The sequence below is a fragment of the Callionymus lyra genome, chromosome 8 (genome assembly GCF_982586985.1).
Source record: "Callionymus lyra chromosome 8, fCalLyr1.hap1.1, whole genome shotgun sequence".
Taxonomy (NCBI): Eukaryota; Metazoa; Chordata; class Actinopteri; order Syngnathiformes; family Callionymidae; genus Callionymus; species Callionymus lyra.
The window spans coordinates 23,185,817-23,206,854 of record NC_141825.1 but is presented as its reverse complement, the minus strand read 5'-3'; the positions used below and the strand labels follow the sequence as shown (position 1 = coordinate 23,206,854).

Below are 21,038 nucleotides of genomic sequence, written 5' to 3'. Positions count from 1 at the left end.
AAAATCCGATCATTTAAGTGATCTCAAACTGACTGTAGATTCAAAGACTGCCCTAGGCGATGGATCCTCATTAGAACCAGACATCCGGAAAGGACTAAGGAGTCTTACAACCAAACTACAAGTGACAACTAAAGCTCTTTTAGGTGCTCGCAGAATACCCGCTGAGACTTGTGGCGTCTCGGTCAGAGGTCAAATTCTGCTAAATTCCAACTCGAAAAGACTTTGCACAACAACCCTTAAAGTTCAGAAAATCAGTTTATTTAAACCCCCATGGACTTGAAGTACATGGGGGGCCGATTAGACAACCTAAGACGCATCTTTCTACCCTATGACTGTTGTGAGGGGCCAAAAAATTGTGAAAAAGATTATTAGCTTCAGCCAAAGTTTTCTGGGCGCTTGTTGGTTGGAGCAAAACAAGATTAAGGTTGATAACTTGGAGTGAAAACAAACTATTGTTCAGCGAGACGAACTGACATCACTTGTTAAAATGACTTAATAGTTTTGGAAAAAGAAACACAAAAATGGGAAGAAAATAAAAGGAGGTTCCATTGAATATTGGAACAGTAATTAAAACTATAAAATGACAAACAGCAGTGACAAAACATTTCCACATTATCAGTTGTAAAGTATGACATCAAATTAACTCTTATCAACTCTCCAGCCTCAGAATGAAGGTGTAGACAGCGCTGATGACCTTGTGGTGCCGGATATATTCTGGGTCGACATGATGTTCTGGACGCCTTGTTCATTCAGACATGCCTGAGTCGCTCCGACTCGACTCCCTAAATATATAAACTGGGTAAAATAAAGTTCCCAGAGTGGCTGTCGACTGCACCCGTGACTTTGTGTGCGACCCCACCTCAGAGTCCCTGACCCCGGGGTCGACAAAGACGACTGGCGGGTCTGTAGGAGGGGAGTGAACGGAGCCAGAATGCCCTGGGGGTCTGGGACGTCAGCGGGTGTGTGTCCAGAAGATCACAGGCGGGGAATTCCAGGCGTATGCTGGACTTCTGTGAGTCAGTGTGTGAGTCAGGGCCAGAGTGTGTCGCAACAGAACCAGGATCCACTTAGAATTAAATAAAACCAAGATAGTATTTAACTGATGTTCCCTGGATTAGCATTTGGATTAAATATATTCATAGAAAAAAAGACAAGAATCAACATTTAAAGCGATAAAAAGAACAATCATGTCCTTCAATTTCAATTACACGGCACTTTCCGCCGGATAATTGCTCATTAACTTGGAACTCCAGATGTAGAAACAGCAGACCTCGTTCTAGTAACAGCCTAAAGTTCACAATCGACTGCCGATTCCATCTTTATAGCTGTTCCTCACAATTATGGCGTCTAAATGCTGGTCGTAAACCAAAAAAGGTGTAATTGCTACTTTGGTACATTCTGTACACTGTGGCACGACTGAAGGAGAGAAGGAAGGATTGTTTTCAACATGCATGCAGCACGACAACAAACACAGAACACGACTGAGATACTCTAGCATGTCCTGGGTCTGCCCAGGGGCCTCCTCATGGTTCAACACCTCACAAGTCCTGCAGACATCCAGACCGAAGCCCCCCTCAACGATACAGTGGTTCTACTCTGAGCCTCTCACAAGAGTTCTTATTCCTTAACCTATATTGACTTCAATATTGACAACACAGAGATGTCAGGAGCCAAAGATGAAATCCTAAAAACAAGACCTAGACCAAGACCAGTCTGAAGAACTTCAACACCGCCTGAAAGATTCTGATTGGCTGAACAATCCACTGGTTCACACTGACTGTGAATGTCAACAACAGGAGGCATCTATTATGTATTCTTGCCCGAACAGAAAGTATGTTTGTGTTGTGACAAGTGTACAATAATAACTGTAATATATTATCATTTTAAAGTACCTGGTACAGTATATCCTACATTCTCAACCTCTTATAATGATCCTACTCCACCGGTACTCACAGATTAAAAAGCGAGTAGAGTAGGAAAGGGAATACGAGAGTGTAAAGATGGACGTCTTAATGTTTGCAGTTCAGTAATCATTGATGTCAGTGTTAATGAAAAGCAAACACATGGCTGATGAGAGGTGAGGTCTGTGGATGGAGACAGGTGTGAAGAGGTGGGTTACGTTGGTACCACGATGGCACCGAGAGGGTTGAACACACGGTGAAGTCCAGACGACTTTGACGAGAACTCCAGAATCGTGTCCTTCCGTGAACCTCCGTCCAACTCTCCCTCTCCTCCGTTCTGACCCGTTTCACCGGAGCGTCTCACTGCTCCGCCGACATTTTTCCTCTGAGTCAGCACAAAGAATCCTGCCTCCTTTTTTCTCTAGTGTTCCCTGGAGCCATAAAACCTCCACGACACTAAAGTCCACATCGACGAGGAGGAGGTTTTTGTACGGTCGAGGATCATGACCCGTCGGGGGCGATAAACTGGACTCTTATTTTGAAAAGTTGTGCCAAGTTTGTCCTTCCAGTCACCTCCACATTCCAAGACCCGGGCAGAGAAGTCTTCTAGAGTGTGTGGACTTAAACCACTTTACCACACACACACAAAAACACACAAGCCTGCTGAGAGTCAACAAAAGGTAGGAATCCACAAAGAAAATCAGAGTCTCTCCTCCCCCTTCACATTCTACTTTCTCCCCCCCACTCCAGCTCCGTGCACAGCTGGGGTGTCGCGGCACGCACACACACACCGATGAGGAAGCGTCTCACACACTCCTACACACTCACCAGATAGTTCATGATGTCGCGACTCAAGCCAGGCCACCGCAGGAACTGTCGGGAGCTCGTCCTCCCCCCCCCCCGATGACGGTCGGTAGATCCCAACAGATCCTGAACGCTCGCCCTCCTGGCTGCTCTTCTGGTCAGCGGTGGAGCTGATCCCGGCACATTCTGCCGCTCTGATCTCACAGGGCAGGAATGACACTACTGCTGGCCCACTTACTTCCACCCCACTCTTCCCTCACTGCTCCCTCCCTTCCCTTCCTCTCCCCCCGGCTCTCTGGGAGGAGTATGTAACCCGACACGTCACTTCCTTATGGATCCTCCAACCCCAGTACAATCTGGTCCCTGCCCAGGCCAGGAGTTTTCCTTTATACTCTCTCCCTCCCCCTGGTGGCCGGCCTCTTCCACCGCACTGAAGATAACTTTCGTCTTGAAAATTTGTTTGCAAGTGAAGGGACGTCGGATGTATTTGGGAACCATAAGTCGATTTCCTCTCCTCTTCCAAGAGAAGACAGTCGAGGTGGCATTTCTGCTGGACTAGTGGGGTAGGAGGAGGTCATGGGTCACACCAAAGACATTGACCAAGGAACCCTTGTGTGACTGCGGCCCCCACGACTAGGGGTGTATGAAAACATAGATAGACTTAAATAATACTGTGTCAATCTTCAACAGCACTGTATCGATATTTAAACAATTGTATTTAACCAAACTGTTGTTTTAAGGGTTATATTTCAATAATATAGAAGTTTGTAAAAAAAAATTGCAATTAAACCTCCATCAAGTAGGCGGCAGCAGTCATAACATCCTCTACAGCTACTGGAATAAGTCCGGATGACTCAGGATGAGAGGATACAGTCGACTCCAGCAACTCTTAAAGCTGATATTTGGACATATTTTGGTTTCAAACCAAATTAAATCAGTAGCGACTTCATCAAGAGTCATGTGGTCTGTAAATCCTGCAATGACTGAGGACGAGAGGATACAGTGAGTCCAGCAACTCCCAAAGCTGATGTTTGGACATATTTTGGTTCCAACCAAATTAAATTGGTAACGACTTCATCAAGAGTCATGTGGTCTGTAAACACCAGAGTCGAGTACTGGACAATACTACACATATATACTTGTTACGACAGTATCACGATATATCGTATCTTTGCCAGTGTATCATGATTACGTCCCCATACACACTTCGACCCGACCTTACGTAACCAAAACTATGAGGATGTTTACTCAGTATCTGAGCGAGTTCCACAGAAATCGAACCTGGATGACGACAACGACGACAATACACACTGCAACACGAGTGACGGTGACGTGGAGCACATGATGTCAAAGAGTCTCCTCCTCGATTTATCCTCTGATATTTGGAGAACAGGAGCGAGATTGTGCCAGACTCTGACCCCACACTGGATCAAGATCTTTGGCTCTACATTCCACACACCTACACACTGCCCTCGCTGACCCGGCCGCTGCCCACTCTGACCTACGAGCTGCACGACAACAGTCGCACACACATGCCCGGAGAGCCAAACAAAGGCGTCATTGAGGGATTGTAGGTCAACGGGAATCTGAATATGAAAATATCTCCGCCGCTGTAACTCCTCGGAGGCCGTCACTGGTCAGTTTTCTTTAACTCGACGTACAAATGAGCGACAGCGCCCCCTAATGTGTGGTTTAATCCTGTGAACGATCCCATCTTGAATTTGGAGAAGCAATTTCAGTGCTTTAAAGAGAGCGTTAGAAGCTTAAGGTTCGATGACGTCAGGGTTCTAAATTAAACCTTAGAGACAAAAGCTCTATGGACCATGATGTTTGAAAATGATATGGAGATCTGTAGTGACAATAAGCAAGCAAGAGATGCTGGAGATATATTCAAGAATTTTTTTTTTTTAAGTTTAATTAGATCGATCAAAATTAAAATTAAATAGACTGGATCCATGAATATCCCAAGTATCTCTGATGATTTAAAAACAAATAGGTTTGTGCACAAAAGGAACCTCTTGAGGTATATTTGATCTCATAAAATATAATTGTAAAAAAATATATTGATTAACTAATAATATCAACAGAGAAAATGATTTTAAAAAATATCGTTTGATCTTAAAATCAACGTCAGAATAATAATTTGATTACAAAAAATATATATATTTTTTAAATCAATATTAAAAAAATGTGTAATTAAGTAATTGATTTTTACATGTTCTTACACATAATAATTCAAATTTTAGCAACCTGTGGAACGTACAGAATATCCAAAAAATCTTTCATTGGAAATAATTGGTGGAGGCATGTCAATCAAACTCAAAAAATGAAAGTTAATGCTACGCTGCTTTCTGGAGGCTTTTGGGAATATTCCGAACTTTAATTCAAAACACAGCAACATCTACCACTTATTTAAGAAAAGCTTGTTAAATTAAATACGAAAACATTCTTTTCACTTATTCAAACATGATGAGAATTTGGTTACATTGATTACATTTTTCATTATTTTAGTACATCAGTTTGTTTTAGACCCAAAAATAAAACATATTTTAAACTAGAGTATAAACTTCACGCACACACGTATGTACGTGTGTTTCCGTTTCAATTATTCAAACTCGACTTCTTGCGCTGCGGCGTGGATAAACGATGTGTCAACATTGAAAGGACCACGATATGTGCTTTGTGAATTAGTCATGAGAGATGACATCACACTGAACGTGGTCGTCCCGGAGGAGCCTCGGCTGTCGAGTCACGAGTTTCGTCCTCGAGTGAAGCCGATGTTCGTGGATGTGAACATGACATGACATTTTCCTGCGACCCACTTTAATTCTGAGTTTCTATCTCAACTTTAAACAAAAAAAATGTATTTTACATCTTTCCCTGGTCGTTTCTGTTCATTCTTTCTGTTTTTTTCTATGACAGACGACTTGTGTAAAATTCATTATTACGGTAATTATTCTGTGAGATTTTATTCATGTGGCCCTTATAAAAGGTCAGTTTAAAGTTATCAAAGAAATTGAGTTATTTCTATAATATTAAGACATCTTTAAACTTTTGATTATTACAATATTTTCCATTTTGTCCTCAGTTTTTTGCTTATTTTTTTTATTTATGTGCATTTTTTTCTCAATTAATTGCTTTATTCGATTTCCTTCATGTTATGTTTTGTGATTTTATTTCATGAATTATATTTTGCGTATTTCTTTTAGATATTAATTGATATACTTTAAACCAAGAAAGAAATGAAGTAATAAACAGTGATTAATGATAAGTGATATTTTTTATAAATAAAATGCACATTTTGGAAGGGGATTTCTTTTCAGTATTTGTAGTTTTTCCTAGATGTTCTCAGTCTTCACGACTATTCATTTCAGGAACGGTTGCTGGTGAGGAGAACACATTTTAAATAACTTGATTGACATGAGGAACCTCTAAAGACGTCCGTGAGAGACTCGGTGAGGATGATAGCGTCTGACTTGACCTCAGGCTAACAGAAGCGCTGTACTCTTCTGGGAGGTTGAGTATGAAACTACTTATTTATTCAGCAGAAGAAACATGACTTATTCAGCAGCTGCTATAAATATGACAAACGCTTGTAATTTGAAGACACAAAAAAAAACAACCAACCCAGCTCTAAAGTGTGTGTGCTATTGACTGCCGTCGTCGTCTGTCGGCCTCGTCTCTCCCCCTTCACGGCTTTAATCGACCTCTTCACTCCATCGGGGTCTGCTCGCTGCCGCCCAAATTATAATCTCATCACATCTAAATAAAAGACCAATCAGCCGCTGACATCCTGAACGTCTGGCGTCCTCCGCTCTTCTAATCTGACTCCGTTTCTACCTCCATTTTCATGGTTAATAACTCCATTAACCCCTGTCAGCTCGCTGCCGCTGACACGCCGTCGTGTGTGTGTGTAGACGAGTGTGTGTGTGTGTGTGTAGACGAGTGTGTGGATGTGACTCTGATCATCACAGGCAGCAGTGATGATGATTCTTGGCAGCCTGGAGAAACATGGAGGCTTCTCATGGCTGATGTGGAGGCGTCGGTGAGAGACGCTGTTCACACAAAGGCGCTGTCGTTACACTCTGATCTACATTCGTCACATTAAAGTGAGTTAAATTCCCTCGCCAGGCATTCGTTGGCTTCTTCTCGTTCACCCGTCATCTCAGATACTTAAGGGTAAGAGGCAGGGACTACATTTCGTACAATCATGGGCGTCAAACCTGCGGACAGCCGGACAAACCCAGAACCTCAAACCACTAGTAGGCACTATCACCTTGCTCAGTCACTAGAGATATATTTCACATTAGATTAACAATTTAGTTTTTTTTGATCCACCATTTTGACCATTATATTAAGAGCCCCCAACAGAATGACTAACTTGGCGTATGGCGGAAATCATTTTTGTATAGTCAAGTATATATGTGTAGTATTTTCGAGTACATGACTCTGGTGTTGTGATTGTGTAATAACAAGTATATATGTGTAGTACTGTCCAGTACTTGACTCTGGTGTTGTGATAGTGTAGTAACAAGTATATATATGTAGTGTTGTCCAGTACTTGACTCTGGTGTTGTGATAGTGTAGTAACAAGTATATATGTGTAGTACTGTCCAGTACTTGACTCTGGTGTTGTGATAGTGTAGTAACAAGTATATATGTGTAGTACTGTCCAGTACTTGACTCTGGTGTTGTGATAGTGTAGTAACAAGTATATATGTATAGTGTTGTCCAGTACTTGACTCTGGTGTTGTGATAGTGTGGTAACAAGAATATATGTGTAGACCTGTCCAGCACTTGACTCTGGTGTTGTGATAGTGTAGTAACAAGAATATATGTGTAGTATTGTCGAGTACTTGACTCTGGTGTTGTAGTATTTACAGACCACAAGACTCTTGACAAAGTCGTAACTGCTTTCATTGGTTTTCAAACCAAAAAATGTCCAAACATAAGATTTAATAATTGCTGCATCCTCTTGTCCTCAGTCATTGATTTCGTGGGATTTCATTCTTCCTTTAGCAAGAAGTTTAATTGCAATATTTTCATGTTAAGTGTAAATACAAAATTTAAATTTAATTCATACATAGTATACTGAAATATAAACCATAAAAGAAATATAATAAATGTATTTGAAAGCAAAACATTTTATTTAAAAAAAACCCCAAAAAAATCAATGTTTTCTTTAAGATTTATAACAGTAATGTTGAACAATCAATACAGTATCATGATTTAGAATATTGATATATTTAAGTGTATACATTTTTATTTCTCACACTACTAGTGCTAATGGCTACATTGAATTCTCAAAGAAAAGTATTGAGTCAAGGCTCACGGCGTCACTCGTCCAAGGTGTTGTCATTAAAGGTTAATTTGGGAAAAAAGATGGAAGTCACGGTGGGGTCACGGTGAGGTCACGGTGAGGTCACGATGCCAGATTATTGAGCCTCACGTGTACAGGGAGGGAAGGCGACTAACAACGGCCCCACTATGATGTCACAGCGACACTCAGGTCAGAGGTCAGGGGGAGACAAACGACTGGCTGACTACATGGCTCCGGGGGTCGTCAACAAACAAAAAAATAATCCTGTCGTCTCGCTCGCACAAGATGGAATCGCTCTCTCTTCCAAGATTCCAGCAGCTCGCAGAAGAGCCGACAGAAAAGCTGCTGCTGGTGATTTTTAATTACTGCGAGCTTCACGCTGCAGCTCGTCTGGCAGCACATCAATGAGTCTCAGCTGCTCGTTGTCACTTCCAGAGACGCTTTCTATGAAGAGCTGGATGAAGGGTTTACACTCGTGACTTCAGGCCATTTCAGTTCAGTCCGTTATAAAAGCAGAAACTCCGGTCGGTCACAAAAAGGTGAACCCAGGAAAACCCTCATGTCCGGGGGCTCCATTCCACTCAGTCCAGTCAAATCCTCTGTTCCCGTAACTCGACTGGCTCCCAAAATATCTGTTTTTTCGTGTTTTGGTGGTGAAATCACACCATTACAAACTGAAATTCCTCCAACCTACAAAGGAAGTTCCATTCCTGACCAACTGAGAATTCTGATCCTGATTTTTTGAAGTGCTGATCCTCATCCTGGCTGCTTTAGCTCATCACAACATTAAGGTTCAGGAGAATATTGATACAGTTAGATATTGCAATATTACACTTATTTAAAAAATAGAAATCATGAAAATATTGTTAATTTTTGTGTTGCAATTGAACATCTGGCCACTAGATGACAGCAGATAATTCGTCCTCAACAGCTAACGGAACGATGATTTTCTGGCGATGACTGTGGACGAGAGGATACAGTGACTCCAGGAGCTTTTAAAGATGACGTTTGGACATATTTTGGTTTGAAAACAAATGAAAGCAGTTACGACTTCGTCAAGAGTCATGTGGTCTGTAAATTCTGTGTATGACTGAGGACGAGAGGATACAGTGACTCCAGCAGCTTTTAAAGATGACGTTTGGACATATTTTGGTTTGAAAACAAATGAAAGCAGTTACGACTTCGTCAAGAGTCATGTGGTCTGTAAATTCTGTGTATGACTGAGGACGAGAGGATACAGTGACTCCAGCAGCTTTTAAAGATGACGTTTGGACATATTTTGGTTTGAAAACAAATGAAAGCAGTTACGACTTCGTCAAGAGTCATGTGGTCTGTAAATACTACAACACCAGAGTGAAGTACTTGACAATACTAAACATATATCGTTGTTCTTAAAGTACAGCAATATATCTTAACGTAGAACCTCTATCGTAATATAGAAAATAAATCTAATGGGAACCCGTCCTTGCCCTCAATTCGTCACACGAGACATCAACAGTCCGGATGACAACACAAGACGCAAAATTCCGACACGTTACGAGGCGGCGACAACAAAAAGTCTCCATCACAGATTTCCTCTTTTCTTTGTTATCATCTCCGATCTTTTCATTACAAGGTGGCGAGAATACGTTCTATTCACCGCACAAAAACATCCTTTCAGGGGCCGTCATGCCATTATCACGAAAACCCGCCGGTGCCACCAGTCCGTCACGTCGGATGCATCGAGGGAGGCGGCATTTTCCCCGCAGATGAGACCCAGATAAGAGGGACGGCAACCTTATCTGCGCGAATGAACAATATTCCAGGACAATGAGGTCCAGGAACGAGGACGGTCGTCGGGAAGATGAGCCTCCGACGAATACGAACGTGGGTTGAATTCATATGGTGCCGATCGAGATTAATAACTGGTGTTCGCTCTGCGAGGGAACTGGACAAGCCAACCTCAATCAGTTTCTTTCTAATGGACTCGCAGGAAAAGAGCTCGAGTGTAGCTTTTCTTGTTCACGGTACGATCATTACGACAATGATGTCTCAGTTAGCACGTTAGCTTGTCAAGTTTAAATGGCACGACTCCGTCAGGACCGAGTTCACGACGCAAACTCCCCAGTGAGTCGCTGTCGCTCACGTTTCAAAAAGAAGGGCCCGGAGCGTTGGAGGCAGGACTTGAACCTTCAGAAGCAGGAACACACTCGTCATTCTCCGAGTGACACGGAATCAGCGAGTCCAGAGGCCAGACTTTGTTGTGCGCTCGCAGACAATCGGCTCTTTGAAGCGAAATGACAAGACACAGTAGGAAACATGGCACGCCGGGGAGGGAAGAGACTCTCGCTCTCACACCACCGTCAGAATGTTTCAGTCGACAAAATGTAACCACGATCCTGGTCTCCACTCACACGCTCAACAGTTTGGACGATCCTTTAGTTCTTCGCTCGCTAAGGAACACATGCAGACGTCGGCTTTTGTCCTCGCAAATATTATTCATTACATTACAGATGATAAATACATAATACTACAATTAAAACCTGTGCTTTGCTTTTGTTGTTTGCAGCAGAAATCAATAAAATATTGATGAAGTTATTTTCTATGTTTGCGATCTTTTCTATATTAATTGGTTTGTTTCACAATAGTAAAATAGTCTTTAAACACCAGTTTACTTAAATTAAATATATACTATAATATTGTGCAAGTTTGTTTTATTAATACATGACAATAACTTTGACATTATAATCAGTGTTTTTATTAAAAACTTTATATATAATTTTGGGTATTTTTGTGTGAATTCAATATTTTTAAATGGATACACTTGTTAAGAAATGTCTTTTTTCACAAAAAATACACACGTATAATCGTTTAATGTTAATAATTAATTAATTTTTATTTTATTTTGCCAATTTTATTCTATGCAAGAAAATTTTTAAAATAATTTAAATTTCTGTTGTAAACCGTCATTATCCATTAATTTATATTCCACAATTTATTGGGAACTTTAAAATAGCTTTCATAAGTGACAAAATTATTGTTTTATTTTTCTAACATTTGAAAGTTTCTATATATTTGTCTAAACTAATTACAATACGTATGTCTTTAAAGTCACTAACAGTTTTATATTTTGTAAGTTTGTATTTATTTAATAATAAAATAAATACATTTAACATTATTATATTTAATTTAACACTAAAGATATAAATGATGGTAATTTTGTGTATTCAAATATTTTGAACACGGCGAGAAATGCCTTTTATCCGGAATACATTATATTATTTTATTTAAGTTTTAAATCACCCCATCATGACATTTAAAAAGTATTCATCGGTATAGTTGATGTCGTCCTCAAGAGCTTCTCGTTGTTTTATTTCCAGCAGGATTAAAAACACTTCATCCTTCTTCAAACCCAGACATGCAACAAGACTCTGGTTAACGTCACGTAACACACTTGTGTCTCTCGTTAGGATCACGCCATGCTCTGGTACCTACCTCTGCCTGCGGCGCCCCCTTCAGGCAGTCAAACACCCTACAGAACACCTGAAGAACAAGGGAAACACTTGAGCGTTTGAATGTTGGAGCAGCACCGACCGCCGCGTCACGTATCATTAGAAATCTGCTCGTCTCCCTGGCGCTTGATAACGGTCGCCATGGCAACTGAGCCTGAAGGGTCAGGAGACGGTTCTGGATCCGTGTTTGCTGATAACACACGGGAGGTAAAAGTCAACACGCCGCAGATGAAGAGGAGGATTCGGCGTTTAGTTACATTTGAATGTTCACCAACGATTCTAACACGTACATTTTATGAAAAACATATTTAAAGATCAACTAATGTGTTGATGAAAGCGTGTTGTTTTGATGTTGGTCTATTGTATCATGTGTGTGTTTGTACAAAACTCTATTTTCATTAAAATATTGACATTAGAAAATGATCTTAAGCCCCGCCCATTGAAAACACTTTGTTTTTCTGGAGATTAAATCACATTTATTGATTGGTCAAGCGACGATGTTTGTCACTAGGCGTCGTCAATCCCAGATGTCTCCATGGGAATCGTTGTATAAACAAAGCAGGGCATGATTACAGCTGGCTGGAAAAGGAGGGAAGCCATTATTAAGTCATAATGGACTCTCGTAACCTCTCGTTCGCCCAGATTTCGGAGCAACTTTAAAAAAGTAATACGTCGAAAACATGGTCATGATGAGGAACTTACTACATCTTGGAGAGAAAGACTTCAACATTTGAAACATGTCAGTCAGGAGAGTTAGAGTTTGACATTAGTTGCCATTTAAATGTTTACTGAGCTTTGAAATCTATAAAAAGTTATTAACATTAAAAAAACATATATTATATTTGTGCCATTTATATGGATCGAGGCAATAAAACCAGGTGCCTCATTTAAGAGCCAATCTTGACCTGCTCCTGCAACATAACAAACTTGGCTTCCGGAATCCGTTTCAATCAGATAAATCCAATCAAACTACTCGGAGTACTCCAGTAGATCATGAATCACTCAGCAAGGTTCGTGTCGCACTTTAATATCAGAATTGCGAGTCAATCTGAAGGTTTTTTCAAATTCAGTAGTAGATGTTATGAAGTGAAATATTGAAGAAAATAAATCCACGTAGTAGTCGGGGACAGATCGAGGCCACCCGACTCCTCCAGAGGACCAGTGGCCTGTTAACAGACCCTCAGAAGTGGAGTAGGCTAATGACTTCCTCATATAGACGCCATGTTGTTCTCCAGCAGACACACTGACCGACCGCTCTCTGGCGGCGCCGCACGGTATCAGTGGCGTCTCGGTCGTTAAACCCTTGATGTGAAGATTAAGGGAGATTACAGCGGATTATAGGATCGGGTCATTACTGCGGCGAAGATCGCTCACTTTGCTGCCACAATGAGCTTCATTAGGAGAAATTAAGAGTTTTAAAATACATTTTTAGACAAATTAGTTTTGATGACTCGTCGACCTATTGTTGAATTATAAACATGTCATGAAAATGTATTGAAGCATAATCGATGATAATAAAATAAAATAAATCATTTTCTGGAATATTTTTGTTACAGTTTTTTAAGAAAAATGTAATATTTTCTGTACGATGTAATTGTTTATCATTCCATCAATTTGTTGGCAATGAAATTCAAATATATATTTAAAATAGTCAACAAGTGACAATTTCCTTTTTTTGTTTTTATATTTGGAAAGCTCCTATATATTCATACAAAAATTAACAAAATATTTTTGTTGTTATGGTGGGGTTTTATTTTGTAAGGTTTAAAAATCTATTCATATTTTTTTTAAATATAATTTTTGGTTCATTTTTTGTGATACGATTTGCATTTTAAGCTTGTTTGTTGCAAAATGCAGAGTAAGATGTCCAATAAAATGAATTAAAGTATTACTTACATTTTTAGTTTAGAATTTACTCTTACTACATATTTAAAAAAAAATTCTAGTAATGAAATATAGTTAATAATATTCTTGAAATAAATAATGAATAAATATATTTAATAATTTACATTATAATTCAGTTTTTTCAACATAATTAAAAAAAAAACAATCATTTTTCTTTGAGCTCCTACATCTAAATATCCTGACGAGACCTGCTCGTCCTAAAATAAATGCAGTTTGACGTCAGAACATCCCAACAGTACTCTCTGCTCTCTGACTGTCAGATGCTCAACTGTCTGCGGCTCTGGAAGGACGTGACAAAAGCAAAGCCGAGATGCTGTTCGCGATGACGACAGAAAACAAACATGTCAGTCTTGATGAAGCACACGGAGACGTGACTGACCTACATTCCTATAATGGATGATAAAATATTCCCTCGCATCCACGCTGGCGGCGTAATGTGTCGCGTGCGGACGTTTCGGGGAGTGAGCGGATTTAATGTCGCTCGAACTTGACGGATAACTCGGTCGTAGGTTGAGACGGAAGACGGGAGGACGGAGGGACATGAATCAGTTGGTCTGGAAGTCGGTTCGACATGATGAAAGAGCTGAGCCAAAAGCCAGAATTGGCCGAAAGATTAACTCTCTGGCTGGAAACTTCAAGAACAAGACGGAAGAATTGATACAAGCAGTTATCCAGGAGAGACTCAGAGTAGAACACTTAGAGAAGCATAGCATGTTAAAGCAGAGTATACACGATGGATCCATGGGACTTGTTGTATAAACAAAGCAGGGCATGATTACAGCTGGCTGGAGGAGGAGTGAAGCCATTATTACATCATGATGGACTCTTGTAACCTCTCGTTCGCCCAGATTTCAGAGCAACTTCATAAAGTAATAAGTTGAAAACATGGTCAAGGAGTATACAGTTTGAGTGGTTGTCCAGGCTCGGGAAGGTAAGAGGAAGGGGACACCCTGGAAAGATATACAACAGCAACTTTCTTTTCATGTGTCAAAGTAGAATGTTTTGTTGAGATACCAGTTGAATTAAAGATGTCAACACTCCACTGGATGACCAGATTGATTCAAATAAATCTGTACCACCTTAAGATCCTTCAACTTTCCTAAATCAATCCATTTAAAAAAACGAAACATTTTTTTTATTTAATTCCTTTAAAAGGCTTCGGTCCAACACAACAGCTAAGTTAAGTTGGTACCAGAAAACATTTTTAAAAATGCGACACATCAAAAAAATAACTCGTGTATTACTATACTACGTGTATCTCGATGACGTCATATGTTTGAAGGTTCATATGAGCTGCAATAATAATATACATGAATTATAATAAAACATGTCTCACCGGTGACGTGTATCTGCTTCATGACGCGTCATGACGAGATTTAAAACGTAGGAAAATGTCGGTTTAGGTTCTTTAGCGTTCGTGTGTTGACTTCTTTCTGGGTGAAAAGTGCTCAAAAAGAAGTTAAAACAGCGACGTCATGATCGTTGCTTTGCTTAACGGTCAATAACACGGAAGTGGAATCAACCGCGTGGAGCTACGGCCACTTTTCATTGGTTACACACGATGATGTCACACACGTGGTGGGCGGGGCCAGAAGCGTAAACGATAATCAGATAAATAAAGGTAAAATAACGCAGAATTAAAATAATATTAACATTGTAAAATATGAAAGAATACCAAAAATAAAATAATAATGTTTTCTAAATCAACTGTTGAAATGAAACGTGGGTTTTATTATTCTTTATGATGCAGTATTTTACTAAAAATAAAGTAAGTAAAGTGATTTAAGGTTTATAATAGTTTACGAAAGACGTTAACCATACATATTTACTTGTCATGTCAAATCATTATAAAAAGAAGTATTCGCATTAGAATAGGTTTAGAATTTAAACTCCGTTATACATACAGTACATCAGATATTAAGGATTTCCTCCAGACAAATCTTAAAAAGTTAAAAGTTAAATGTCAGAAATAATGATTGATCACGAACAGAAAGGGGTGAAATGTAAAATTAGAAATATCTTTTTCCTTTGTATTTGTTCAATTTATTTAACACGTGATGTGAAAAACTCAAGTTAGTGTCTTTAAACAGTAGAATATTCACAATTTTAAGCCCATTGTTCTAACTTTATTCAATATTATCCTCATATTAATGTTTTTCAAAACCTGTTATATAGGAGAGCCTCAGACAACATGTGGACAGACATAACTAAAATACAGTATTAGTGATTTTTTCTTTCTCACATCTGAGATTGTAACACTTCAATCCAGTACAAATCTAGTTCCTGGCTCTGAGCACTTATCTAAACTCCCTGCGACGACAAAACTTTTAATTTAAGCTTCATCTGCTTGTGCCAGCGTTTCGTCTTCTGAGGGAAAAAAAAAGGTAGAAAAAAAAACAGTGACGAGATTCCAGTTAATAACGCTGTCCCTGGTGTCTCATGATTCTTCAAAACATTCCTTAAATAGATACATTTGCGAGAATTACAGTGGAGACTAGTTTCCTTATCGGGCGGCTGGAATTCTCCTGCTAAACACTCGTGTTCACAGATCACAACCGACAGGAAACTGAGCATTCCTTTGGCCAGACGGAGCAGGAAGTGTGTGTGAGTGTGTGTACAGTGTGTGACACGGAGGCGACGCTGAGCTAAACTGGCTTCTGTATATTTTCACGTTTGCTCGGCTTGACCTCTCTCTGGAGGAGTGGAACAGTAGAAGTGGGTCAGAAAATATTCTCATTACATAAGAAGAGCCTCGGAAATCAAGCGACTTCACCAGAGAGTGTGTAAGCAGGGACGGTATTTGGAATGACACACACACACACACACAAACACACACAAACAACTTGGTTTGAACTTCAGGCTGTGAAGATGGACACGCCGGAAAGAAGAGGAAATGAGGACACGTCCTGTCCCTTATTTTATCTATGATTATTTTCTGAAACACTGACATTTTGGTTGATTATTTTATTTTCTACTATTGTTATTATTATTGATTTATGTTTACTTTATTATTTTTTACATTTGAACTGCATGTCTTAATGTTTTTTTTGTTTGGGTTTAAAGTAAATTGAAAATGTAAAATCATTTAATTAATGCAGATTTTTGGATCCAGATGGTTATTCTGAGCACATGTAATCATCTATTGTTGGTCCCATCAACATCATCTTCATCTTCATCTTCATCATCTTCATCTTCATCATCATCTTCATCTTCATCTTCATCTTCATCATCATCATCATCATCATCATCTTCACCTTCACCTTCACCATCACCACCATCATCATCTTCTTCATCTTCATCATCATCATCATCATCATCATCATCATCATCATCTTCACCTTCACCATCACCACCATCACCATCACCATCATCATCTTCTTCATCTTCATCATCATCTTCTTCTTCATCATCTTCATCATCACCATCACCATCTTCTTCAACTTCATCTTCATCATCACCATCACCATCTTCTTCAACTTCATCATCACCATCACCATCACCATCTTCTTCATCTTCATCATCATCATCATCACCATCTTCTTCATCATCACCATCACCATCATCATCATCATCATTTCACTGATATCTGTGAATGTATTTCTTAAGTACGGCCGACACTGAAATGCAAACAAAATGTATTTGTCTAATCTGTATAATTTAACACATGAATGGTTACAGAAACTCATCAGGGAAGTGATGTTTGTAATCAAGACTGAACACACTGAAGATTAACAGTGAAGTGAACGTGAAGCTGTTTTTTTTCTTCCTTCCCGAGGCTAGAAAAGCTTGACGGAGTGAATCCGACTCTCTCTCTCTCTCTCTCTCTCTCCCTCCCCTGCAGCTTCCACACCAGTGAGCCGGGGCTGGAGTGGGATGTGATGGATATTTGCACGTCCGAGTGAAGGATGTGCAGCGATAAGAGGCTCTGGGTCCAGGAGGTTGAGAGCAAATGAGATGGGGAGGCATGGACGGAGGGAGAGAGAGAGAGAGGGGGAGGCATTATTTACTAGTGGAGGAGACGATTGTGTGGGGAGGAGCTGCTGCTGCAGATGATGATGATGATGATGATGATGATGACAGCAGTGTGGCGGTCATGGAGGCAGAAGAATCAGCTGACATGAGTGTTTTCACGGCTCCTCAAAGACGGATGTGGCGTGAGAGACGAGCAGAGGCTTCTCTGCAGGTTTAAGCAGCTGATGCAGGAAACAAATCTGTAAATCGGAGGATCGGAGGGATTTTTGTTTCGTGATCCTCATCGGATCGGTTTCATCTTTAATGTCCGATCGACCCGGTCTGAGGCTGCGAAATAACAGACCACGGATCAGTTTTACCCGAAACATACACGTTATCTGGTCATTTATGACACAAAACTGACAAAATTACTAACTATTATCATAAAACTGACTGAAATTCAGTTTGAGCACAAACTGATCTCACACCAGTCATAACACAAGCTGGCCTTAAATCAATTTTACACAAACTGATCTCACATCAGGTGTAACACAAACTGACCTCATGCCAGTGTAACTCAAACTGACCTCATATCAGATGCAACACAAACTGACCTCAAACTAGATGTAACACAAACTGACCTCACATCAGATGCAACACAAACTGATCTCACATCAGATTTAACACAAACTGATCTCAAACCAGATGTAACACAAACTGATCTCACATCAGTTGATAAACAAACTGACATCTGAAAGTAGCCATTAGTGCACCGATAGTTTGTAGGCAACTTCTCTGGTTCTTTTTTTTGTTTCAATATTTTTTATTGGAAAACGACAAATTAGATAATATAGTATACATCGCAAAACTTTCTTTGACTTTTTCCTTTTTTTTCAACAGACATAGAAGAGACTAACTGAAATAAATAAAAAACCATACAAATAAGTAATAATAAAAAAAATAGAAGGAAAACAGAAGGACATCCTGTATCCTGGCATTTCGTAATGTAACCTCTAGCTAAGTTAGAATAATGAGTAATACTGAGTAAATATGACAAAAAAGGTTCCCAAGTTACTGTGAATTTCTGTGTTGAGCCTCTCATTGTATATTTAATTTTTTCAAGCTTGAGAAAAGATACGACGTCTCACCAGAATGTGTATAATTTTGAACAGAGAAAGAACATATGCAGTTTTTGTATCAGTCCGGCGTGTCCAGAGGTCACAGGTGGTTTTATAGATAATAATAAAGTCATTAAAGTGATGCTTTGTCGTCATGGTGACGTCCACGAGCTCCAAACGTGGCGCTCAGTGAGCGTGTGCAACACTCCAGCAGACAGCAGACGCCTCATTATCCTTCATGCAGTGATTGCTATCGATCGGCCGTTGACTGATGTGTGTGTACTTAGCGACGCACACACACACGTCCTGACGGCAGCATGTGTGATGATTCACCGTCTACCTGTCCTTACACCGCGACACACGTGAACGCACCTGCACTGACACACCGAGCACCCGCTGTTGCCCCTGGCAACTCCCTGACGTAGAGAGCGGAGGGAAATTGAGATGCCAGGTGTGTGTGTGTGTGTGTGTGTGTGTGTGTGTGTGTGTGTGTGTGTGTGTGTGTGTGTGTGTGTGTGTGTGCCACGTTGAGGATAAGGGATTCTATTTCTAAGCAGCGATGATTAATGTGAAAGTGGAAAGCTTTGCAATCACACACACACCAGTGGCCAAGCAGTCCCTGAACATTGCATCAGGAAACCCCACAGAGCCTCGTATAGAGGAGCAGGGGATGTGTATGTGTGTGAGTGTGTGTGTGTGAGTGTGTGTGTGAAAAAGGGATAAACAAGTACAATATCCACTCAGCTATATAGATGACCACAAGGATGTGCACGAATAAGCGAGTACTTTAGCCTCCGTGAAATATTAAAAGAGTATTGATATATCCAGGTTTTCACACACACAAACACACACATATACACACAAACACACAGGTATATATATATAAATATATATACAGTATGTATACACTCATTCTCACACACACACATATATATACACACTCAGACAAACATATATACACACTCACCATCACACACACATGCACAGACATACACAAACACTCTCATACATGTACACACTTACATGCACAAACACACTAACACAGACACACACACTTTTACACACACGCTTAAACAAACACAGTCGGACAAAAACACACACATACTGTACATAAACACAGTCACATATACACAGCAACAGGCATGCACAAACACACACACACAAAACACTTACAAGACCAAACACACTAACACAGACACACACACTTTTACACACATGCATGCACACACACACTAAAACTCATGCTTAAACACACACACATACATAAATATATATATATATATATATATATATATATATATATATACACACTCACCATCACATACACATGCCCACACACCAAAACTCATGCTCAAACAAACACAATAAATAAAAAAACACATGAACATACACAAACACTCTCATACATGGACACACTAACACGCACACACACACTAACACTCATGCTCAAACAAACACAATCAAACAAAAACACACATAAACACACTCATACATAGCCCCACTTACACGCACACACACACTAACACTCATGCTCAAACACAATCAAACAAAAACACACATAAACACTCTCATACATAGACCCACTTACATGCACACACACACTAACACTCATGCTCAAACACAATCAAACAAAAACACACATAAACACTCGCATACATAGACCCACTTACACGGACACACACACTAACACTCATGCTCAAACACAATCAAACAAAAACACACATAAACACTCGCATACATAGACCCACTTACACGCACACACACACTCATGCTCAAACACAATCAAACAAAAACACACATAAACACACTCATACATAGACCCACTTACACGCACACACACACTAACACTCATGCTCAAACACAATCAAACAAAAACACACATAAACACTCTCATACATAGACCCACTTACATGCACACACACACTAACACTCATGCTCAAACACAATCAAACAAAAACACACATAAACACTCTCATACATAGACCCACTTACACACACACACTAACACTCATGCTCAAACACAATCAAACAAAAACACACATAAACACACTCATACATAGACCCACTTACACGCACACACTAACACTCATGCTTAAACACAATCAAACAAAAACACACATAAACACTCTCATACATAGACCCATTTACACGCACACACTAACACTCATGCTCAAACACAATCAAACAAAAACACACATAAACACTCTCATACATAGACCCACTTACACGCACACACTAACACTCATGCTTAAACACAATCAAACAAAAACACACATAAACACTCTCATACATAGACCCACTTACACGCACACACTAACACTCATGCTTAAACACAATCAAACAAAAACACACATAAACACACTCATACATAGACCCACTTACACGCACACACTAACCCGCATGCTTAAACACAATCAAACAAAAACACACATAAACACACTCATACATAGACCCACTTACACGCACACACACACTAACACTCATGCTCAAACACAATCAAACAAAAACACACATAAACACTCTCATACATAGACCCACTTACACGCAC

General features: G+C 39.9%; 1 protein-coding gene across 2 annotated transcripts in view; it reads right to left on the bottom strand.

Moving 5' to 3' along the window:
- Positions 1-21,038, bottom strand: part of bcar1 (BCAR1 scaffold protein, Cas family member) — a 46,578-nt gene that overhangs the window by 21,592 nt on the left and 3,948 nt on the right. The window contains exon 1 of one of the 2 annotated variants that reach the window (XM_087796619.1): positions 2,730-2,923. The exons of the other annotated variant lie outside the window; for it this stretch is intronic. Within the exon in view, the coding sequence (XP_087652745.1) occupies positions 2,730-2,741 (12 nt within the window). The 5' untranslated portion in view covers positions 2,742-2,923. Of the gene's footprint in view, positions 1-2,729; positions 2,924-21,038 lie in introns of those variants that run through there. 2 annotated transcript variants of the gene reach the window in all.